General features: G+C 55.9%; 2 protein-coding genes across 2 annotated transcripts in view; both read right to left on the bottom strand.

Moving 5' to 3' along the window:
- The window catches only part of CYP46A1 (cytochrome P450 family 46 subfamily A member 1), a 50285-nt gene extending 44191 nt beyond the window's left edge, over positions 1–6094 (bottom strand). The window contains exon 1 of the mRNA XM_077123511.1: positions 5976–6094. Within this exon, the coding sequence (XP_076979626.1) occupies positions 5976–6094 (119 nt within the window). The remainder of the gene's footprint in view (positions 1–5975) is intronic.
- Positions 6095–7817: 1723 nt separating this feature from the next.
- Positions 7818–22960, bottom strand: part of HHIPL1 (HHIP like 1) — a 30946-nt gene continuing 15803 nt past the window's right edge. The window contains exons 7-9 of the mRNA XM_077123510.1: positions 20923–21004; positions 16434–16516; positions 7818–14411 (exon numbers count right to left, since the gene is read on the bottom strand). Coding sequence (XP_076979625.1) covers positions 13876–14411; positions 16434–16516; positions 20923–21004 — 701 coding nt within the window. The 3' untranslated portion in view covers positions 7818–13875. The remainder of the gene's footprint in view (positions 14412–16433; positions 16517–20922; positions 21005–22960) is intronic.

The raw sequence follows: 22960 nt of genomic DNA, 5'->3' as shown, positions 1-22960 counted from the left end.
CCACACTCAGCCTCACCGCACCTCATCCTCCCGCGGCACCCGGAGTCTGTGATGAGCCTATGGTACAAGTAGTGCAGCCCATGTGGCACAGCTGGTACCAGGGCGCCCCAAAGTCCTGCTCTCCAGGGGATGGTTTGGAGATGCTGAGTCTGCAGTGTGATCATCGGGTCGTCACCTTGAAGCATGCTTCAAGGTGCCTGTGACTTCCTGCCTCCCGCATGACTTCATTCCACTCAAGCTCACTGCAGCGTCCAGAATGGGTGACAACGAAACTGCAATTTGAGCTTTCTAGGTCATGGAATTCATATTCTCTTGTGTGGGGGTGGGGGTGGGGAATATGGTGAATAAAATCAAATAGCATAAATGCGATGTCAGAGAGCAGTGGGAGAAGAGCAGAAGAGAACAAGGGGATAAGAAGCGCTGGGGGTGGCGGTGGGGGTGGGGCCATTCTATCCACGCAGGTGAGGGAACGCGCTTCAGAGAAGCTGACACGTGAGCTGCCACCTGCGAGAAGAGGGCGGCTTGGCCACGCAGGTATCGGGGGGTACAGCATTCCAGGTGCAAAGGCCCTGAGGTAGGAGAATGCTGGATACATCCAAGAACAAGAAGGCTGACAAGGCTGGAGAAGAATAGGTGAGGGGGAAGTGACAACAGATGGGGCCACCCAGGTGAGGGCCTTGTGGACTGCTGTAAAGCCTTTTGCTTTGACCTCGATGAGCTGGGGACCACTGAGCATTTCTGAGCAGAGCCGTGATGGGATCTGCCTCAGGTGTAAATGCAGCACTCTGGCCGCTGGGCTGAGAGTAAACCGAGGGGCCAGCAGAGGCGCAGGGCCACCAGTTGGGTGCTTGACAATCACCCCGGGAGAGGTGAGACGGGCTCGGGTCAGGGCTGGGCAGGGTGACCAGAAGCAGCCAGATTCTGGGTGCATTTTGAAGGTGGAGCCAACAGGACTTGGGGGGTGAGATTGGCATCAAGGATGCCCTGAAGCTTTTGACCCAGTCAACTGGGGGACAGATGGAGCCACTATTTACAGGATGGGAAGGACTGAGGAGGAGCTTCTCTGGGGTGGTGAGGACCGCCATGCCCTCCCCTGCTTGACTCATTCGTGCAGACAGGCCAGGCTTCCAGGGCCCACCTGCCACTTCCCCTGGGACAGATGGGCCTGAGGGTGCAGCCCCAACTGACGACTCCAGCTCCCTCACCCCTGGGGAAGGGAGGTAGCCCTGAGGCCTGGGTTCTACTCTGGCCTCTGGGGGTTCCCAGGGAGATGCACCTCAAATGCCCGCAGACGCAGCTTGCTTTATAGCTTTCTCATCTGCCTTCTCTGTTTCACTCCCCACCTGCCCGCCAACCTGGCATCATCCCCTAACGAACTACTAACTCTTAGACCTGTCTCAGGGTGGGCTTCTGGGGAACCAACCTGAGACAAGCAGGTTAAGTTAGGAGCTTAGATTTGGACTTAACGTTTGTGAGGCTTGTCTGACATGCAAAGGGACTGTGGAGCTGGAAGTGGATACCTACAACCAGGGTTGGGGGCTGGGGGTGGTCCCAGGCTAGAGAAGTGTATGTGAAAGTCCAGGGACTGGATGAGACTGCAAGGGGGCAAAGATCCAGGGCCCTGCCACCATCGAGGGCTCAGGCAGCCAGGGAGACTGAGCAGGTGCAGCCAGGGAGGAAGGGGGAGGAGGAGGAGGAGGAGGAGGACGCCCCCGCTGAGCCACAGGCTGCCGAGGGCCCAGGTAAGCGGAGACCAGAGCAAAGCAGGCTGGTGTGGCTGTAGGGGTCAAAGCCAGCTGGGGCGGAGGGCTCAGGAGGAAATGGGAGGGAGGAGCGGCAGGCAGACAGGGAAAGTCTTCTGAGGAGTTTGCTGTACCAGGATGTGGAGACAGCAGCTGGAGGACGGCAAGGGGGTGAAGCACAGATCTAGTTTTTAAACTGTGAATTCTTACAGTATATCCTATTAAAAATGGGAATGATGCAGAAGAGAAGGAAAACCGATGGCGTGGGAGGCAGGGAGAGGTGCTGGAGCAGCGTCGCCGAGCAGGGGGCCCCTGGCTAGGAGCCCAGTGACCACGCGCACGGGCCAGGGGTGGGGTGGGGGCCGCTGTGGCAGGAGCTGGTGAAAGAAGTCCTCTGTGTTTGCTGGGGGAAGTAGGAGGTAAGAATAAAAGCTGTGAGTAAGGATGGAGGGGGAAGGTGGTGAGACCTCCAGGCAGCCTGAGGCCCCCTGCAGAAAGATGGGCCAGGGACAGCATACCTCTGTTTCCAGAATAATCACTCCTGCGATCTGCACGTTTGGGGAGAATGTTCTGTTTTGAGTCACCCAACTGTGGGTAGAGTCTGGCACATTCCCCAGGCCTGTCTGACCCCAGTGCCTCCCCCCTAACCACTGGGGTCCACCATCAAGGGGGCAGGTGAGTGCCACATCAAAAGGCAGATAGCACAGAGGGGCGAGAGGTCCCCACTGCCAGGCAAGAAAGGGGACTAAAATCCAGTCCTTCCTGTCCTGCAGGAGGTGCTGGGGAGGAGAAGACCAAAGGGGATGACCAGGTGTTAGAAGGAGGACAGATGTTAGGAGTAAGCAGGTAAGGCTGGCAGGGTCAGGGAGCGCTGGAACTAATGTCTCAGCATCCTGGGCAGACAGAAGCCCACCTGGCACACCCCAGGGGGTAGATTGGACATGGCAGAACAGTCCAGGAAGAGAGGGGTGGGCAAAAATTTCCATGTCCCCTCTACCCCAACCCATCCAGTTTCCTGGCCCAGTGGAAATGCAAGGTTTCCTATGGACAAGAAAGCCCTGGATGATAACTGGGGCAGAGGTCACCCAGAAGCCCACTGCGAGGCTCCCCCAAGGGAAGACGGGAGCCCATACAAAGGCTGTGGGGTAGGTTACCCTCTAAGGCATGAGGGCGAGAGTGTGTGATTGTACCTCATGCTGGAGAAGGGGGTGGGGAGTGCTTGGGGGGGCACCCAGGGTCCACTGAATGTGGTGGCCAACAGAAGCAGCAGTGGGTCTCCACCCTTACCAGGAACCACTGGGTAGGCTCCTGGCTGGACAGCCCCTGTCCCCAGCATCCGGGCAAGTAGGAGTGGGAGGAGGGACCCAGTGCTGCCCAGGAGTAGAATAGGAAAACTTTATTCCAAATGAAATACAAACTGAGAGAGAGATGCCTTTCATTGTCAAGTTCATCGTCCACCCAACACTTCCAGCAGAGTGGGGGCTGATGTGGAAGTCTAGATCAGTCACAAAGAAACGAAGAAGCCACAAGTGTTCCTACTGGGTCTGAGTTTTCGGCTATTACACGGATCATTACAATAGATGTCGTAAAAAGGCAGATCGCACGGAGGCAATCTGTGTGGGAGTACAGAAGCGGGGTGCTAAAGGAGGGCAACCCTTGAGCAGAGGGCCACCTGATGACTCCAGCAGAGTCAGGAAGATGAAAGGTGTGGGAGGGACACAGCTGCTGCCCATTGCCCCAAAGCACCAAGGGGCAAAAGCCACGAGAGCAGACTCGATACACAGATCTCTTGTCTACCATGGTGTGGCCGGTCACAGTTTGAGAACTCAAGCATTTAATGCCAAAGCATCTGGTTTGTGCTAGGACAGACCCCAGAATGTTCAGTTAACATGGTTTTGTATTTGACCATCAACCAATTTTTAATCCCCAACCTTTTTGCGTACGCACAGTTCACTTCGCCTCCTTAGAATAAAGAGCCCACAATTACAGCCAGCATCTTCCCATCCCGCTTCCACCCCACGCACCTCTGGGTCACATGTCGACTCTGTGGTGTCAGATTTGTGGAAAACCCAGCCATAAAAAGGAATGAAGTACTGATACATGCAACAACATGGATGCACCTTGCAAACACTATGTTAAGCGAAAGAAGCCAGACACAAAAGACCACACATTGTATGATTCCATTTATATGAAATGTCCAGAACAGGCAAATCCACAGGGACAGAAAGGAGGTTAGAGGTTGTCAGACCTGGAGCAAGGGCAGATCGGGGAGTGAGTGCTAAAGGTAGGGGATTTATCTGATGAATGATGAAATGTTCTGGAATTATATAGTGGTGTTGGTTGTGCAACTCTGTGAACATACTAAAACCACTGAACTGTATATTTTAAAAGGGTGAATTGTATGGTATGTGAGTTACATCTCATTAAAAAAAAAACAAGATGTTGGGAGAGGGGCTTGATTTAAGTTCTGTTGCCTCTTGACACACCCAACCAGGCTGAAGGTGGGTGAAGCCTTTGGGTTTCCGAGAAGGCCAAGGAGTCATGAGTCTTGTTGTTGATGGCTGACTTGGAAACTCGGAAGGACAATGATGTGTGTACAGAACTTGTGGGACAGTCCCACCGTTCAACTATGAATCACTGTTTCTCGAGTGTCCACCCTGTATGTGGCAGGGGGTGTGCTGGATGCAGGGTATACAGCAGCGAACAAGACATACGCCAGCCCCATGGGAGAGACAGACACTTAACAAGAGGTTGCACAAATAATTCCCCAATTACCATTCTGCTGTGAAGGAGAATTACATGGCGACTTAAGGGCTCATGAAATGAGCATAATATATACAGGGGTGAGGCTAGGAAGGACTTCTATGAGGAATTAATATTTAAGCCATGCCTGGAAGCCTGGGGAAAAGCTGGCTAGGCAAAGTGGAAGGCAGGGCTGCTGGGCGAGGGGTTGGGAAGACCCTAAAATGGGAGGGGGCACCAGGAGGACAGAGATCCAGGGAGGACAACAGCTGCCTCCTCATGTCACCAGTCACAGAGATCCATCCCAAACCACCAAAAAGGGATTCGGGCTCCTAAAGCCAATGCATCTGGTGCATGCTGGAGGTGGGTGCCTTCCAGAACATTCATGTCCTGAGGTTTTAAAAAGTGTGTCTAATACCAATGTTTATTCAATCATTCAACAAATATTTATTGAGCATCTGCAACATGCCAGGCAGCGGGGTACACAGACGAACACATGGCATCCCTGGCCCCCTGGGGCTCACATTCTAAGGGGGAGAGACAGACCATCAGCAGGTGACTAAGACAGCAGGTGGAAAGAAGGTAACTTTGGGGCAATAAGTACTAGGAAGGAGTGCAAGGGCACACCACCATAGTAGTTTGCTGCTGGGCAGAAAAGGAAGGACTGTTTGAGATGATGAGAGGAGAAAGCCATGGTTTGAGAGAAGGGATTCCAGTTTCAGGAACAGCTATGATCAGCTGGGTGAAGGGCAGAAAGACTGGGGGCAGCAGCAGCAAGTAAGAAAGAGAGAAGAGAGCAGTACAGGGTGGGTTCCCAGGGTTCAGAGGGGCCTTGCCGGCTACGGGGTGAATTTAATTTAGAATTGGATGTAAAGCGCCAAAGTCATGGGAAGCCCACGAGCAAGGAAATGACACATCTGATTTAAGCTTCAGAAAGGTAATTCTGGCTGGGGGAGGTAGGCCAGGGAGAGGGGCAAGAATAGAATGGAAGTGCTAAGGGGAAGACAAAATTCGATGCCAGAACAGAGACTGAAACAAAAAGGAATGTGGCCAAAGCACAGGATACCCATCCAGGGTGAGTGACCCTGAAGTCCCAAAGTTAAGAGCATCTACTTGGCAGCCAGGCCGACCTGGGTTTAAATCGAAGCTTATCAGCCGTGTGACCTTGGGCAGGTGACTTCGCCTCCGCGCGCCTCAGTCTCCTGGTCTGTGCGATGGGGTAACAATAGCGCCTACCTGACAGCGCTGTCGCGGCCATCACGTCTGTCGGGCCCAGCCGAGTGCGGTGGGCGCCGGAACAGCCGCTGCCGCTGTGAGTAATTTGTTACTAAGAATAGTTAGCGCCCTTTTCCTGGCCGCTATTCCTAGGTGGCCGCGCGCAAAAGGTGCGACTCGACCTCTGGCACCGACGTCCGCTGGACGCGGGCCCCCGCCCCCGCCCCCCATCGATCAAGCGCCCATCCGGGCCCCCGCCGCCAACCCCCGGCTCACCTGGGCCGCGGCGGCCCGGGGATGTGCTCGTAGCGGCTGCGAGCGCGATGCACGAAGGTGCAGCAAAGGCCGAAGGCGAGCAGGACGGCGCTGCCGAGCAGCAGCAGCCCAGGGCTCATGGCTCCGGGGCGGGCCGGGCCGGGGTCGGGGCCGAGCGCCGAGGGGGCGGGAGGCCGCAAGCCGACCCAGCTGTCAGAGCCGAGCGCCGCCTCGGCCCCAGGCCCGGCGCGACCCAGCACCGCCCCCGCCCGCTCGGCTCCGCCCCCGCCCTCTCGGCTCCGCCCCCTCCCGCCCCGATCCCGCCCAGAGCTCGCGCTCCCCGCCAACCACGTCTCCGCCTCCGGCTCCAGCTCGCAGGTCCTGCCTATGCCCCGCCCCACTCCCCGCCCCAACCTCAACGCCCCGCCCAGAGCATGCAGTCTCCGCCAATTACAATTCCGCTTCTGGCTGAGACTCCGCGTCTCGGCACCGCCCCGCCCCCTCAGGCTCCGCCCCAGCCCTCAGGCTCCTCCCCAAAAGCTGCTCCGCCCAGCACGTGTTGTCGTTGGCAACCTAGCCTCGGTCTCTGGATGCCTGCGGGTTGGCTCCGCCTGCCTCCGGGCCTCCAAATCAGGGCGATTCTCCGTGGGCGGCCCTAGGCCCCTTCCTTTCTCCCCAAATTCTTCCTGGGGACCCCCTCCTAGCCCCTCAATTCCTGCATCAGGCCGACCGTTCCCACACCTCGCCCGGAAACCCCAGGCCCCAAGGCGACTTTCCCCTGGGCGCCTTCCCTGCCCGGCCAGTCCGCGCCCAGCGCTGCGTGCTCGCGACGACTCCGGCAGGAGGAGGGACTGCCTCTTCTAGGCGCTGTGCCTGCGGAGCGAAGAGCGCACGTCTAGACTAGCGGCCGCCGTCCGGTGTTCCGGGAGTCTCGGGGACCTCCCAGAGCCAGCCGGAGTTGGAGTGGGTCCAAGACCCGGCACGGACGGCCGCCCTCACGGGAAGGCGAGAAATGTACTCGGGTGGCCAGGGATAGTTTTGAAATAATAACCGACTCTTCGCTCCCCCCCCCCCCCATGTGATTCTCTTCCATTCCTTGCCCACTTGGGGGAAGAAAGGCTGAAGCAGCCAATTCTGAGCTTTTCAGTTCCCAGGGCCCATCTGAAATGAGAGCAGAGGCTCGGGAGGGGCAGGCGAGATGCCAAGTGAGCCCACTTGCATGTAAAGAGGCTCGAGCTGAGAGTTTAGATGCCGCTGGGTTCTGAGACGAGGCCAAACTCCTATGACACTCGTAGGCCAGTCCCGGATAGTCATGGATCGGAGAACCGTGTACCCCGCTTCCCAGGTACAGCCAGGGACAGTAACCAGTGGCTGCCATAGGTCTATGGGATGCCAGGTGCCGAGCAGGCTGAGCTTTAAGAGCCGGGCCCCGCATGGAGGAGGCGGCCTTTCTGCCCTCCGGGTCACCGGAGCCTGTGCAGATCGGGCAGCCAGGTGTGCACAGCTGCGCGGCCTCCAGGTCAGGCTGCGGGGTGCCGGCCTGCCACCGCGCCACCGTGTGGCGCCGAGAAGCCACCGCAGGTGCGCAAAGGGACCTCAGGATCGGCGTTGCCGGGAGGCTAGCCAGACAGCACCCCCTCCTAGGCCGGTGAAAGCTCCAGGGTTTGGGGCATTTTGAGGGGTGAGTGCGGACTTCCGGCAGGCTGGCAGGTGGGCTGGAAAAGTGAAGGTGACGTGTTTAGTATCCACAATTTGTGGAACGGCTCCCTGGTTTACAGCATGTTATCAGTCGAGGCTGATGCTCCCCACTACCTTGTCTCTCTGCCCCCCACCCCACCCCTTCCCCTTCCCAGTGATGGCTCCTTGAAGGTGGGGCCAGATCCTGAACAATTCTGGCCACAGTCTGGGACCCACCTGCTGGCATAAGGCAGTATTGGGCTACAGGTGTGCACAGGAGCCTGTGCAACGAGAGCTAAGGAAAGGAGTGGGCTTAGTGTCACCCTTGGCCAACACCCACTGGGGTGGGTCAACAATCTCCCTTCCCCTGGGCACCAACTCCCCAACTTCCACATGGCCTTCAGGTTGCCCCCTTATCTGAGCCTTCTGCCTGTATGCTGCAGGCTGGGAGAGGGGGGTAGCAGTGGCAGGTGACAAGCTGGGACTCCTGCTGCCCACGTTCGGACCCTTCCACAGAGGCCCAGGGCGGCCTCAAACAAGAAATGACCCTTTCACCTCCCAGTTCTGCAGAAGCTGTGCCAGCTTTCTGCAGTGCCAGCAAGACTCCCGCTTTTGTCTCCCCCCACCACACCCCATACGGTCCACACCCACCCCCTGGCCCAGCCACTCTCCCCTCGTTTTTGCCAAGCCCTTGGTCCCTGGACCCTCTGATCCTTCTCCCTAAAAAGCCTGACTCCTTTCTCCCTCACCTTCCCAGCCGGGTTGCCAGGTGAACAAACTCCCATTCAACCTCCTGGGCCTAAATATCCACTTGCCTTTAAGTTTCCTTGGCCTCACCAGGAAGAGACTATGACTCCTTCCCTTGGTTCCCAGAAGCCAGCTTTCACTGCTCTCCCAGCGCACGATTTTTCAACTGCCATTCTACCTGCACTCTGAGGGCAACCTCCTTCCCTTTTCTGGGCCTCAGTTTCCCTACCTGAATGAGGAGTCCCCTCAACCTAGTGGTTTGTCTAAATCACCTGGGGAGGTTGTTAAAATATGTACACACCAGGCTCAGCCTTCGAAATTGAGATCGAACAGGTCTGGGGTTGGGATACATTGAGGCTGTACCCCAACCCCCAGGCCTGAGGGCTGAAGGCCCTTTTCCTGAACAGGCAGCACTGCGAGTCACCGACAGAGAGTGCTACCAAATGGGCCCAGCCATGCCCCTGCCCCTTCCCTGGGAAGGTCTAGACCTGAGCTAATATGTAGCCACTGGCCAAATGTGCCTATAGAGCATGTAAAACAAAGCTCACCCAAATTCGAGGTGTGCTGTACGTGTAAGATACACATCCGATTTCAAAGATTTTAACCCCCCCAAAAAAGAATCTTAAAATATCTAAATATTTCTTATACTGATTACTGTTGAAATGGCAATATTTTGGATATGTTGAATTAAATAAAATATATTAGTGAGATTTTCACCTGTTTCTTTTTCCCTTTTTAATATGCTACCAGGAAATTTTAAATTACAGATGTGGCTCACGTTGTATCTCTGTTGCACAATGGTTCTCTAGGTGGCCCCAAGGCCAGCAGCAGCACCTGGAACCTGCGAGCTGTCACGACTCAGCCCCATCCCAGACTTCCCAAGTCATAAACTGCAGGGGACATGGGACCCAACAGCCTGTGCTTTAACAATCCCTGCAGGTGAACCTCAGGCAGACGCAAGTTGGAGAACCACAGGTGTGGCCTCCAGGCAGGAAGTGGCTTTGCTTAGGATTCCTGGGGAAGATGCAGACAGAAGGGGTGGCTCTGAAGGACTGCCTCCCTCCCTTGGGTGCCTGGCAGGGCAGAAGAGGGGAGCCTAGAGAAGGGTAAAGATGGGGCCCTGGGGAGGGTGGGTCTCCGCCCAAGGCCCCTCCCCCTTCTGCCACGGGACCTGAAGCCGGCTACCTAAGTATCCTTGGGATCCGTTTCCTCATCTGGAAATGGGTGCCAGTGATGTCCGAGGGTGCCTATGGGCTGTTGGGAGGATTAAATGAGCCGACACATCTGGCACACAGTAAGGGCTCAATAAATGCTCATTCTTAGCAGGGGGTTGGAGGATCGAGCTCCCTCAAGAAAATTGGGGTTCTCCCTGTTAGTGGGAAGGGGCTAATTTTCCACCCATTTTGAGGATGGCCAATCTAAGGGTGGTCCCTCCATTCGGTAAGCCCCTCCCCACTCTAGCTTGGGCAGCTGGCAGTAGCCAGCATGGACCACCAGCCTGGCATCGAGCTTTCTGTCCATGGACAGTTGGGAATGGCCAGGCATGGACCACAGCTGTTGCTTGTTTGGACATCAGTTTTTGTGGGGGGCAAGAAACGACAAAAGCTTTTAACCAAACGTAAAACACAAGATGTCACAGAAATTTTACAATTTTGTTTTGCTTAGTTAATACCATTCTATCATATGTATCTGTGATTTTTGTTCAGACTCAAGGCTGGTAAGATCCTGGCTACTTTGAAAGTCTAGCCATCACCCCTCAAGGATAAACTGCTCTTTCAGGGTCAAAGCACATTTGCAAATGCTGCCTTATTTATCCTTCCAATGAGGTTGCTGATTTAGTATTACCTCTGTTGTCCAAAGAGGCTCAGAGAAGTTACATGACCTTTCCAAGGTCACACAGCCAGGACTAGAACCATGGTCTCTGGTCCCCAGGCAGCGAGTGCCTCTCAGTCAAACCTTCAGAAGATGTAAACACAAAGGATGCCTTGGGGAGTCAGGGGTTGACCGCTAACTTGTTTGGCATCAACCACCGACTGCAGCTGTAGGGAACAGAGAGGACCTTACCTCTTGTGGAAGGAGCAGGGCGGCCTCCAGGGCCCTGGCCAGGTAGGACTTGCCAGAAGGATGCAGGTAAACAAGTGGTCTGGGGAAATAAGTCCTGGGCACAGGGCCACCCCTGCAGCACTGGGCTCCAAGGGCACTAGAAGTGAGGTGTGTGCCACTGGGCAGAGGCAGCCCTTCTCTGGGTGTTCCAAGAGTTCAGTTTGGGAGAACATTCTGGCCGCTGGCTGGAGGCTTGAGTGGAGGAGGTGCAGGCGGAGGCTGGCAGGGAGCAGGGACGCTTACCTGGTACCTGCCCCATCCCCAGGAGCTTGGAGGACTCTAGGGTGGGAGTGAAGTCCCTGGGGATGGGGCCACTTGTGAGTACTCCCTCAGCAGCTGGCGAGGGATGGGGCCATTTGTGAGTACTCCCTCAGCAGCTGGAGAGGTTGAAAGGAACACTGGACAGGGAGTCTGTGCGTGGCTCTGCCCTCCCTGGACTTCAGTTTCCCCATCTGCACACTGACAGGGTCCAAGGGGATGTAGCAGTAAATTCAGGGTCCTGAGGTGGCGCAGCATGACCAAGGCTAACAGCCTGAGCGCCAGAGACACACGGCCTGGGCTCAAATATTAAATAGGCTGTGTGACTCTTAACAAGTAACTTAAACCCTCAGCTTCCCCATCCATATGCCTCATAGAGTTCAGAAGAGGATTGAACGAGTGACTCATCTGTAAAATGTTTACTACAATGCCTGCAACTCAGCAAGTACTCAACAATGTCAGCTCTCATTATTCTTACTGCCTAAGGGTCTGGCGAGTCAGGTCCCGCTGTGGGACCAGCCCTAGTTCCAGCCTTGACCGGGCCCTGAGGGGGTGACACCTGGGAGGAGTGAGGGGAGCAGCCAGCAAGGCCCAAGGAGTGGGGCTGGGGGGCAGGACCTCACCCAGGACTCTCCCTGCTGACCCAACCTCCCCCTCCTTGCAGAGTCCTCACGGTTCCCACTCACCAGTTGCCTCCAACAAATGATAGTCACACTCGGGGCCCAGGGCTGGACCACCCTCTCACCTGGGGGAGGGTGCCAAGGGTGGTGGCCCCAGGTTGAGGGTGCTGAGGTGCAGCGGGAAGTGCTCCCCCCCATGTCTGCCCCACCCTCAGGCCCTGTCTTGAGGCATTATTGCCTCCACTCTATGAAATGAGGAAAGGGCCTCAGGCAGGCGGGAAGAAGCAGGAGGAGGAGCAGGGAGGTGCCCCAGGAAAGGAGGCAGAGGCTGCTGGAACCCCTCTTCCCAACCACCAGCCCACGACTGGTCAAGTACCTCCGCTGGCAGAACAGCTGCTCAGGGCAGGTGTCAGGGCAGGGCCAGCTCGTGTGCCACCCAAACCTTCCTGGGTTCTGGGCTCAGCTCGGCACCCCCTAGCGACAAGCCAGGGGCAAGCAGCCTCCTTGGGTTTGTTCCCCTGTCTGCACCATGAAGAGTTGGGCCTGGCAATCCCACCAAGGGACTCCCAGCTCCCAACACAGTTGGGAATTCCACTGTGTCCTGGGCATTGGCAGGCAGGAAGTCCAGATGCTGGCTCAGCCACCCTGGGCAGGCCAGGCCCAAGGCCCGCAGGAGGCTCACAGCACAGCCACTCGCCAAGCAGAGGGGGCCACAGGGTCTTCACAAGCTTCTTCCCAGCCAGGCATGCAGCCTGCTCTGGACAGGGACCCTGGGCAGACCTGGGCCAAGCGATGCTCTGACGGTTTAGTCCTCAGACTGGGGAGTGCAGTGGTTAGGGTATGGGAGGGCTCTAGAGTCAGGCTGCTTGTGTTTGAATTTGGCTTCTTCCCTCTCTGGCTGGGTGTCTCCAACTTACATATTAGACCTCAGTGCACCTTGGTTTCCCCGTCCTTCGAGGAGAGAGGAAAATAGGGCTGCCCTGGGGACTAAATGAGTCAGTAGGTGCCATAAAATGCTTGCAATGTATCTGGTATGTTTGTGAACTCAACAGGGACCCCCAGCAACCCTACTTTAGTATAGAGGTAGGAGGAGTCCAAGAGTGTGTCCCCTAAAGCTTTCTTTTGCAGCCTCACATGCTATACTCAGCTTCAATGAGCTGCTGGGTGACCCCACCCAGCCCTGGCACCTGCTGTTGCCTCTGCCTGGCACACCACCGCTGGTGCCAGCTCAACTCTCAGGACTCAACATAGGTATCACCTCCTCCTGGAAGCCCCCAGACTGGATTGGGCCAGCTCACCAATCCCCCCACCACCCCGTGTGTCCCTGAGTTGACGTTGGCTATATCCTGCCCTCGCTACTCAGTGGCTCATTTCTCTCTCCCCGCTCTCCTGCCAAGACTGGGCCAAGCTCAGAGCCAGGGCTGGGGACATTTGTGAGAGAAGGATCACAGAGGCTCTGGGCCCCGGTAAGAGCTGCTGCCTTGCTATGCCTCAGTCCTTTTACCTGGAAAGCCAGAGGGAGGCTGCAGAACCCCTCCCTCCCTTGTTCCCCCTCCCCAGGCAGGCCTGGGTCAGAAAGAAGAGGCAGGAAGGTGGTTTGTAAACAGTCACATTGCCAGCGCAGCCCTGCTTGACAAAATGGACGCACCTGACCACGGCCCAGGGTCAGCGCCCAGGTGGGGCTGGGGGAATTAGAGGGTCCCTGGAATTTCACTGAGAAGGTGGGGAAGGGTGGCCACGGCACAACCTTGAAAGTAGAGAACCACCCCAGGGGGCCTGAGTGCTTAGCATGGCTAGGGGGAAGCTCTTCCCTGCCCGCGGAGGGCTTCCGCGCCAGGAGCGCGGGCAGTCAGACCTCAGGGTGTAAAGAGGCTCTGCACCCTGCCCAGAGCCCCGACACGGGCCCAGTGAGGAGGGTCATGGGGCAGAAGGCTTCCCCCAGCATGGCCCTCACACGGCATCCAGTCCCCCTGACACCCTCCCCCAGGTGGGGCCTTGCTTCCTCCCGGGCAGCCTGACCTTGCTGGACCCATTGTGCTGATAGAGACTGAGCCTTCCCCTGCCCCACCGGGGGCCGTCCCGCTGGTTTCCTGCGCTCTGAAAGCCCAGTCCGCTGGTCCCTCGGCCCGGGCCCTGCTCCAGCTGCCTGGAGGCCTTCCTCTCCGGCAGGGCCAGGCCAGGCCGGCGCCCCTCCTCAGTCTGCCTGCCCAGCCTCTGCCAGGGCAGCCAGGAGCCCCGTCTGCCCCCTATTCAGTCCTCAGGCTCCTGTGGCCACACTGAGTCCCTGTTGCTGCTCGGGATACTTGGAGGTAAGACAAAACACTTCCACACACGGACCACAACCACACTCACGCTTCAGGTCTACGGAAAACACATGGGACAGACCACGAGCTTGCCACTCACACACCCTGCACTGCCTGGGAAGCCCAGCACCCCAGGACGGCACTGCGGATGGACCACACGCTCACAGGAGCCTCAGCGCACAGGCGGAAGGGGCCCCGCGGGGGGGCCGCCACCTACAGGTCGGGGTCCTCGTGGCTGCACACGACCCCCGCGTCCTCCTGGTGGTCGCAGTTGTGAGTGCCCACGCCCGCGTGCGTGCACTCGAGCAGGCTGCGCTCGCGGCCCGAGCAGTGCACGTCGTCCAGCAGGATGGGCAGCGAGCGGCCCTCGCCGAACTCGGCGCGCTTGGCTGCGCGCACGGTGTGAGCGAAGCCCAGCTGGCGGCACACGACGGCGGCGGCCTTGGCGTCCCAGGCATCGTCGCACACGGTGCCCCAGCGCCCGCCCGCGAACACTTCCACGCGTCCGCGGCCCGGGCGCAGGCCCGCGGGTCGCACCAGGCGTACGGCGCCGTTCGAGGACGCGGGGCTCGCCGTGCTCAGGCTCCCCCGCCGCCGTCCGCCTCGCCTCCGGCCCCCGGGTCGCCGCGTGGGTCGGGCTGCGCTAGGAGTGGGCATGTGAGGAGCGGCCGTGGGGCGGCTCCGCCGGGGCGCCTTGGTGGGTGCGTGCGCTGTTGGCCGCTGTGTGCTCTTCCTTCTCCCGATGAACTCTGCGCAGAGGAAGAGCGTGCGGTCAGTTGAACTCTGGGCCACTGCAGCCCAGCCCACTCCCCTGCTTCTTCTGCGCCGGCATCCTGCCTGTACCCGGAATGCAGGGATCAGGAGAAGATGATAACTTGCCCTCTGCTCAGACCCCAAAGGCAGTGACCCCGGCCCCAAGGATGCCAGCCTCCAGCTGAGTGTGAGGTGCTCCTTCAGTCATTCAGCAAACATTCTCTGAAAGCAGCTCTGCGCCAGTTTGCTGCTGGGGTGGGAGTCCCAGTCTGGTGAGAGCAACACCCCCTCACACCATTAAATTTTGAGCACAGTGGAGTGGTAAGAAGGGCTGGAGGGCTTCTAGGAGGAAGTGACTTCAGTTTCAGTCCTTGGTTTTAAGACCAAGGAAATGGAGGACTACAGATGGGTACAAAAACTTCCTGAGGTTCTGAGGCAGCCAGTGGACAGCAGGGTGGGAACTACCGTGCCTGCTTTGGTCAGAATGAAGCCACCCCCCCAGTTGGACTCCCAAGCCTCTGGCCCCATGGCCCGTTCACAGCTCTGGGCGCATGGCTGTGTACACACTGGTGGTCCTGGTTGTGTGCTCACAGGGCCCTCACCTCGCCCCTCTACCCCGCCGTAGGACCTGGGCACAGTTGCTTGAGCAGTTGAGGTGAGCGATCCTTTCAGATGCAGCCTTCACTTGGTCCAGGTCAGCCGCAGAGGTAAGCCTCACTCCATATCGGATACTCTGATCGTCCCAGAGTGTGGTTGAGGGGGGTCTAAACCCCCAGAGCTGCTCAGCTACAATGGGGCGGGGTCTTGGAGTCCACCAACCCAAGTCCCAAAGGGGCCACACCCACTTTGACAATCGCTGAGCTCCTGGCTGGGAAGGGCCACCATACGAGGCAAAGCACTGGGCAGGGGTGAGAGGGCATGACATGGCAAGGTGCCCCCTCCCTGGGCCCTGGCACCCAACTCCACCACAGGGAAGGGCTCCCTGCTCCCCAGGCTACCTCGCTCCTCAGCCTTTGCTCTTGCTTTTCCCTCTCCCTGGACTGCCCTTCCGGCTGCTCAATGCCCAGGCGAGCCCATCTCTTCCTCCAGGACCCCCGCTTAGACACTGGCTCTACTATCCCCACCCCCCACTCCCCAGAGTCCTGCATCGTTTCTGCAGGACTGGCAGTGTGCACCTGGCACACATTGCTGTCACAGGGCTTGGGACACTAAATGACTTCTTTATCTGTCCAAGGGACAGGGCCTGGCCTGACTTCTCCCTGCAGCCCTGGCATCTGACAAATGTCCCAGAAATGGCTGAATGAGCGAACGGAAAACTCGCCAAGCCCCTAAACCAGCTACAGCCGAAATTAACTTCCAGAAGCACTGAGCTCATCCCTTCCCCCAACCTTCCTCTCAGGGCCAGGCACCCCCAACTGCCCAGGTGCCCAGACTCTCCTACCCACCCAATCTAACCGGGCCCACTTTGGCCCCCTGCAATATTTCCTTTGTCCTGCAGAGGAGTTTTTAAAATTTTGAACTAGTTACCGACATTTTCATATTAGTAGGTTGGATATGATAGCCTGAGAAATCAGGAAACATACCTGTCTTGCTTAGAATTGTATCCCCCAGTTTTCAGCAAATACATATGTGGTGAAAGAATGAATAACTGAACAAACAAATGAATGGATGGCTGAATTACTTGCTGCTCTTAACTTCCCTTCCCAGGAATTCTGAAGCTACCTTGCCTGGCACCTGCTGGGTCCCCCCTTTCTGTGCCACATCAGAGCCTGTGGCATGTTGGGGTCCCCTGCCACAGGCTGGGCCTGGCACACACCACAGGAGTCGGGCGGGGGGGATGTTAAGAAGCTGTGGTCTGTCAAGGAAGACCCATTGAGAACCTAAAGTGTGCTGGGCACGGTGCTTGGCCAGAGGCTGAGGAAGGGCTGGGCATAGGGGTGGGGGTGATGTCAGGCCAGAGGGCACTGGGTGGGTGTAGGGGCTTCTCTGCCCTTAGGGTCTGGTCTGTGGGCACTTACTTTCTTTGGGTACGAAGCGGATGAGGCGGCTCCTCACCTTCACCGGGGTGGGCTGGGTCTGACACTTGCCGGGGGGTGCTCGTCTGCCAACACACAGGAGGCCGTAAGTCCCAGCAGGGCTGGGGGGGAGGGCGGTGGAGAAGGGCCGGACATGTGTCTGGGCTGTGGCAGGTGTAGACAGGAGTGACAGGAGTGGCCGTGGCCTGCAGCCACCCCATCAGCCCCATGCTCTCTAAGCTCCCAACCCCAGTAGCCAGGGATCCCCTCTGACACCCTGCCAATCCTGCTCAGCCTCTGTCCCAAATACCACCAGAGCCAGTGGCTCATTTCCCTGTGCCTCTCTTAATTCAGAGGATGCACTCTGCTCTGGGCAAGTGGGAAAATGTCAGTCTTTCTGCCCCCATCCCCACCCCCACCCCCAAAGAGAGTCCCTGAGCTGTAAATGCAGCCATTTCCCATTCCTTCTCCGACCCAGGTCTCAGAGGAGGGTCTCCCCTACCCCCTGGCTCCTGGATTTCTTATGATCTGGAATCTGGGAGTTTCCTCCCCAGAAAGGTTAGTTAAGTCCATCCACAGAATAAGAGAGAGAGAGAGAAGGCTCTCGGGGCCGGGAAGAAAGCTGAGGGGTTGGGGGGCTTGGAGTAGAGGTTTGAGAAAGCTGGGAGAGAAGAGTGAGAGGGGTTGGTTGCCGGGGATATGAATTGAGTCTCCTTTGACATCTCTGAAGGGCACAAGGAACAAAAGGAATTCCATTTTAATTAGTTTTTGGCTGGGGATCTGTGGTTCTTTGAATGGGATCCTATTCTGGGACTAAGCCACATGGGTACACGACTTCCATGGGGTTCCGTGAGTGTGAGGTGGAAAGGCCAAGATGGGTGAGGGAAAAGGCAAAGGAAACACACACACACACACACACACGCGCGCACACAGGCTGGTGAAGGAGCCATTTTCTGATTGCTCTGAACTCTACATTATAGCCACACGCTTGAGACTGATCCAGCCCAGGTTTCATTCCTTAGGGAAATTATGTAAAAAGTTCTTCTTATGCAAACAGGTAGGAGATGCACCCCAAAGTGCATGGTCACAGATGACCCCCTCCAGCCCTCCTCATTTCCTTCATCCTCCAAGTGTTCTGCTGTGGTGCCTCGACGCAGTATGTTCTAAGTACAAGAAACATTTATTCCCAAGGTGAAAAATGAAAACCAATGAGAAGGGTCAGTGGGATAGACTACATCATGTACCCTAACAAAAGGACATGTTCTTGATCTGAACCCCCTGTTCCTAGGAGGAGTGAGCCCATGTGATGTGTCTTCAGAGGGTCTGATGCTCTGAAGACGCGTGACCAGTGAAGGGGTGCCCTCACTCGTGAACGGGAGCTTCCAAGACTCTGCTCAGGTGTGGCCACCCAGAGTCCAGGTGGCCCTAATCTGTATGACTGAAGGCCTTAGAGGGAGGAGCCAGAAGTCAGCAGAAACCATAAGATCAGACACAGGATGGAGAGACATCACCATGTGACAGGAGGCAGAGATGCAAGCCAAGGGCCCCCCAAGGATAGTGGGCAGCCCTGATTACTGCAGATTTCAAGGACAAAGCACAGCCTTGCCGAAATCTTGATTTTTAGATTTCTAGCCTCTAAAACTGTAAGCCAATACATTCTTACTGTTTAAGCCACCCCACAGGATAGTATTTGTCATAGCAGCCTGGCAAACTCAGACTGTCACAGACCAAGGGCAGGGAAGCAGCTTAGCTCTGGCTAACCAAAGTCCCTGAGCAGAAGACTCGAGCTCCCTCTATCATCCCGGGATAAGAAGCCAACAAGAAAAGGGTGTTTGTACTGGTTTGAAACTGTTATGTGACGCAGAAAACCCATCTTTTAATCCGAATCCATTTTTGTGGGGGCAGCCATGTTCTTTTAATTCTGATCCAATATTGTGGTTTGGGACCTCTTGATTTGTGACACACCCAGCTGTGGGTGTGGCCTTCTGATTGGATGGAGGTGTGACTGCGCCCATTTAAGGTGGCTCTTGCTTAGTTTACTGGAGTTCTTTAAGAAGGAAACCTTCTAGAGAAAGCTCAGACAGACATTTGGACATGCAGAGGTAAACGCCAGAAGGATCTGTAAGAACCATTTGAAACCAGAGGCCAGGAGAGGAGCCTAGCAGACGTCTCCATGTGCCTTCCCCTCAGATGCTCAGCAAGCCAGAACCCAGAGTTTTGCTCCAGAGAAGCTAAGTGAGGGTCCACAGATGCTTGGAGAGGAAGCGGCTAGAATCAGAAGCACAAAGCAACAGACCAGGAGCAAGGACTTCAGAGGCCATTCATGTGCCGTCTCAGCTGACAGAGAAATCCCAGATGCCATTTGGCCTTTCTTCAGAGTCAAAGTATCTTTATTTGGATGTCTTAGTTTGGACATTTTTATGGTCTTAGAATGGTAAACTTGTAACTTGATAAACCTCCTTCATAAAAACTGATCCTGTCCGCCCCCCCCCCCCCCAAAAAAAATCTGATCCATTTCTGGTATATTGCATTCCAGCAGCTTTAACAAACTAAAACAGTGTTGCAGAAACTAAAAGAGACAATCCTGCGGAGGCATGTCTGGCAAGAAAAAAGAGCTTGATATCTGTGATATTTCCTAAGAGAAGCATTCTTTTTGGAAAACTGGAAATAACCTAAATGTCCAAGGCACTGCTGAGCCAATTATGTCTTAATGACTCAGCAGAAAATTACCCAGTCATTAAAAACTGATCCTTTTGAGGGTGATGTTGCAACATGGAAACATTTATACAAAATAGGGAGAAGTGAACAAAAAAGAATGCAAATTTTGCCTGTGCTCTAATTACAGCGTTCCACAGATTAGGACAGATGGGGCCTTGGGGACATGATGGGGAGATGAAAGGAGGAAGAGCGTCTGTTTTTCTTGATAAAGAGTCATGTCGATGATTAATATAATTGTGCTTTTAAAAAAGTGTGATAAACAGGGAAAGTCTGAGAAGCTGTCTCAGACTAAATGACTAAATGCAACATGCGATCCTAATGGGATCATGGAAGGGAATTAGGGAGAAACTAGTGAGATCCTTTTTAAAAAATGTGCAGTTTAATTAATAATAGTGCACCAAATAATTAATTGTGAAAAATGGATCACGGTAAGGTAAGAAGTTAATTACAGGAGGAATTGGGAGGGGGACCAAGGAAAATTGTGTACTATCTTTGCAACTAGTCTGGAAATCTAAAAATATTCTTAAATGAAAAAAAAATGTGTTTAAGTGTGATGGGTGTTTTTGGATTTTTTTCAAACCTAGTGTGTTTCAATGTTTAGGCTAACCGCCCCTTTGAGGGTTCTCTCAAATGTAGAGATGTTTTTCGGGGGACCTCAGCTTCTGTGCAGGAGATTAGCACCAGCTGTGCTCAGACCAGGCAACCCACCTGGGGTGTTGAAGAGGGGTACAGACTGGTGGGGGAGCCAGCTGGAAGCCAAACTCTAAGGGCTGAAAGGGAGCTGAAGAAAAATGGGGACAGAAGACCATTCATTCATTGATCAACCATTCCCTAGTTCCTGCTCCATGCCAGGCCTAGTGCTGGGGCTGACTGGGCAGGGAAGAACTGATAGAGTCATGCCCTTGTGACTCCCAGACTGGGTGGGGGACAGTTGAGTAGGTCAGAGGTATGGGATGAGTGCTGGGAAGTGGTGTGATAGGGGTCTGGGGGTGCTCACCCAGCCTGGGAAGAGGAGATGGTGGTTAGGGAAGGCTGCTTGGAGGTGGTGATACCTGAAGCTCTCTGGGTAGTGGCATATGGCCGAGGAGTCAGGGTATGGGCTCTGGAGCCAGGCTATACACTCATCTGCACCCCTGTAAAGCAAGTGGCTGCGAAGATTCAATGAGTTATAAAGGAACAGAATGAGGACATGCCTGGCCCCAAATCAGATGTCTTGCACTGGAAGCAGATGGAGAGGGAAGTGGGAGTGGGGAGGCTCAAGGGGGTGGTTAGCCAGACCCAGCATATTCTAGCTGGGGAGCCTGTGGTGGTCTCCCCAGGGGAGAGGAGGACCACAGGAGGAGGGGCAGATATCAGAGTGTCCAAGGGGCCATCAAGGAGGCAGACTGGTGGGTAAGGGGAAATACTGCGAATGGGGTTCCCAGGAAATGAATGAGGGTCAGGCAGAGAGGAGAAAGCCAGGCAAGGAGGCTGGGTCCAGCACAGTGGCCGGCCAGCTTCTCTACTGGTCCCAACTTGTATCTTCTGCCCGCTCTCATCACTAATAGAGCTGAGCTTCAAGGCAGGCAGACCTGGTTTTGAATGCTGAACCTGCCCCTCACTAGTGGTATGAGCTGGCTAGTTCACTTCCCTCTCTGGGCCTCAGTTCTCATACTGGAAAGTTGTGATATTAATTACACCTATGCCAGGGGACGGTAGAAAGGCAAATGAGGTCATGGAGGGAAGTGCCTGGGCAGAAAGTGCATTTCAGGCAATGCCACGGGCAGGGACTCACCTGGAAGGGTCGATCACCTTGTAGACAACCCCACGGGCAGCTGCGGCACTGGGCACACCTGTTGACATGAAGTACAGCTCTCCTTTGGACGATAAACAAGACAGCAAGTGAGGGCACTGCCTGGAATACTGCCCCCAGTCCCCCCTCAAGCTCTGTGACCAAGCCCAACCTCAGAGAGCCATGGATGAGGCATCCTGCATCTGTGAAGTTGTCCAGTCCCCAGAGCTGGAACCTGAAGTTGAGAAGGCCACTCCACATGCACAAGGGGTTGGCCAGCATAGCCTCCAGGGCTGCTGGCCACTGCCTGGCCCTACCCAGGCTCTGACCTTGCTTCCTTCCTGTCCCAGCCCACCCCTGGTCCCTGCCTCAGTTTCACACCTGGCGCCATGCCCTTCTGGACCCAAATGAGGACCTGCAGCCCAGCTTTGCCACCAACTGCTTACTGAGCCACCACAGGTACGTGTGGGCCTCTGAGCCTCAGCTGCCTCACCTTTAAAATGGGTATGCCTCAAAAGGCTGTTACAGGGTTAAAAGGACACACAGTAAGTATTCAATCAGCTCAAGGTATTCTCATTCTTGTTGTTGACATCATCCAAGATCTGGGCCCTGCCAAGTCCTTGAGGCCAGGGACTCTTTCCACTGATCTTGGCAGGCACCTGCCAGGCAGGCAGCAGAGGGAGGAAAGGCCTGTGTTCAAGAGTCTCTAGGGGGAATTCCAGCCTCACTACTCCAGCACCTCTGGGGTGGCCGTACTCTGAGCTTCAGTTTCCTCTGCTTCTCAGGGCTGTGGTCAAACTGCAATGAACTATCTGGCTCCAGAGAGCATTCTGGGACTGTTGACTCCCTGCTCTCTTCATCTGTGCCCTATCCCCTGGCCCCCTGCTGCCAAAGGTTTATGCCAGGGAAAAAGGCTTCATTGCTGCCATCTTACAAGATAAGGAAACAGAGGATGAGAGAGGTCCAGTGGTTATATCAGATTTGGAAACTAGGATAGTCCGCTGCCCCAGCCCTGCAGGATGCAGGATGCAGGATGCATGGTAGCGAGGAGGCCTGGACACGAGACATGTAGGATTCAATGTAGTGGCTCAGCCATGCTAAAACCTTCTGTCCTTGAGAGAGGACACCAGAAAGCATTCCCCAGACTGTAGGCAGGGGGCGGTTCCCCAAGGAGAGGCCAAGAGAGAAGTGAGATAGTGACTTAGAGGAAAGCATGTCCCTGGGGACAGGTACAGTCAGGGAGGACTGCATGGGAGTGGGGTCTGAGAAGCAAAGCCCTAGAAACCCAGGGAATTCCAACCTTGGGGGGTGATCCTATGTAATTAGAGTAGCCCCAGCCATGGTGGAGGGCTGGGGGCTGAGAGGTCAATAGTCCCTGAAACCCCTCCAGGGGCACCAGCCCAGTTGAAGCTTGTACGGACCAACCTGGGGACGATGCAGGGGGCAAGTGATCATGGCAAGGTTCTCTGCTGGAGAACCCAAAGACCCAGTCACAAATTTGCTGTGTGGCCTTGGGCCATCTGCGTCCCTCTCTGGGCTTCTTTCTGGAGCAAGGCCTTGGGGGACAGCCCCTGTCTCCTCTCTGACTGTGCAACCCTCACACCTACCCTCCAGCCCCTTGGAGCACTCAGGATTCCCCACACATGCTGCTCTGCTCCCTAGAGTGCCACCCATCACCTCAGCAGGCTGGCCCAAGCTCATTCTTAAGGCCGGGCACTGGGAGGCCTCTGAGGCAGGTGGGGTACAGGCTTTCCTCCCCCCATACCTGGGAGTGAGCAGTGAACCTCAGTTTCCCCATCTGTAAAGTGACCTGGCAGACACCAAGGCCCTTTCAGCTCGATCTGCAGCCGCAACCCCATGCCTGGGCAGGGAGTCCATGCCACACCCCTTCTGGTCTCTGCTGTGCAGCCTGGCCCTGGAGGGCACTGGGCCAGCAGAAGTCCTTGTTTTGCAATTTGCAAGTATGAGAAGAACAACTCCTGAGGCGGGAGCTGGAGTTGGAGCTGGGAGTGGTTTGTTTGTGTTGGACTCTGGAGTTCTG

Source organism: Tamandua tetradactyla, chromosome 12 (genome assembly GCF_023851605.1).
Source record: "Tamandua tetradactyla isolate mTamTet1 chromosome 12, mTamTet1.pri, whole genome shotgun sequence".
NCBI lineage: Eukaryota > Metazoa > Chordata > Mammalia > Pilosa > Myrmecophagidae > Tamandua > Tamandua tetradactyla.
This window is presented reverse-complemented; position numbering and strand designations above follow the sequence as displayed.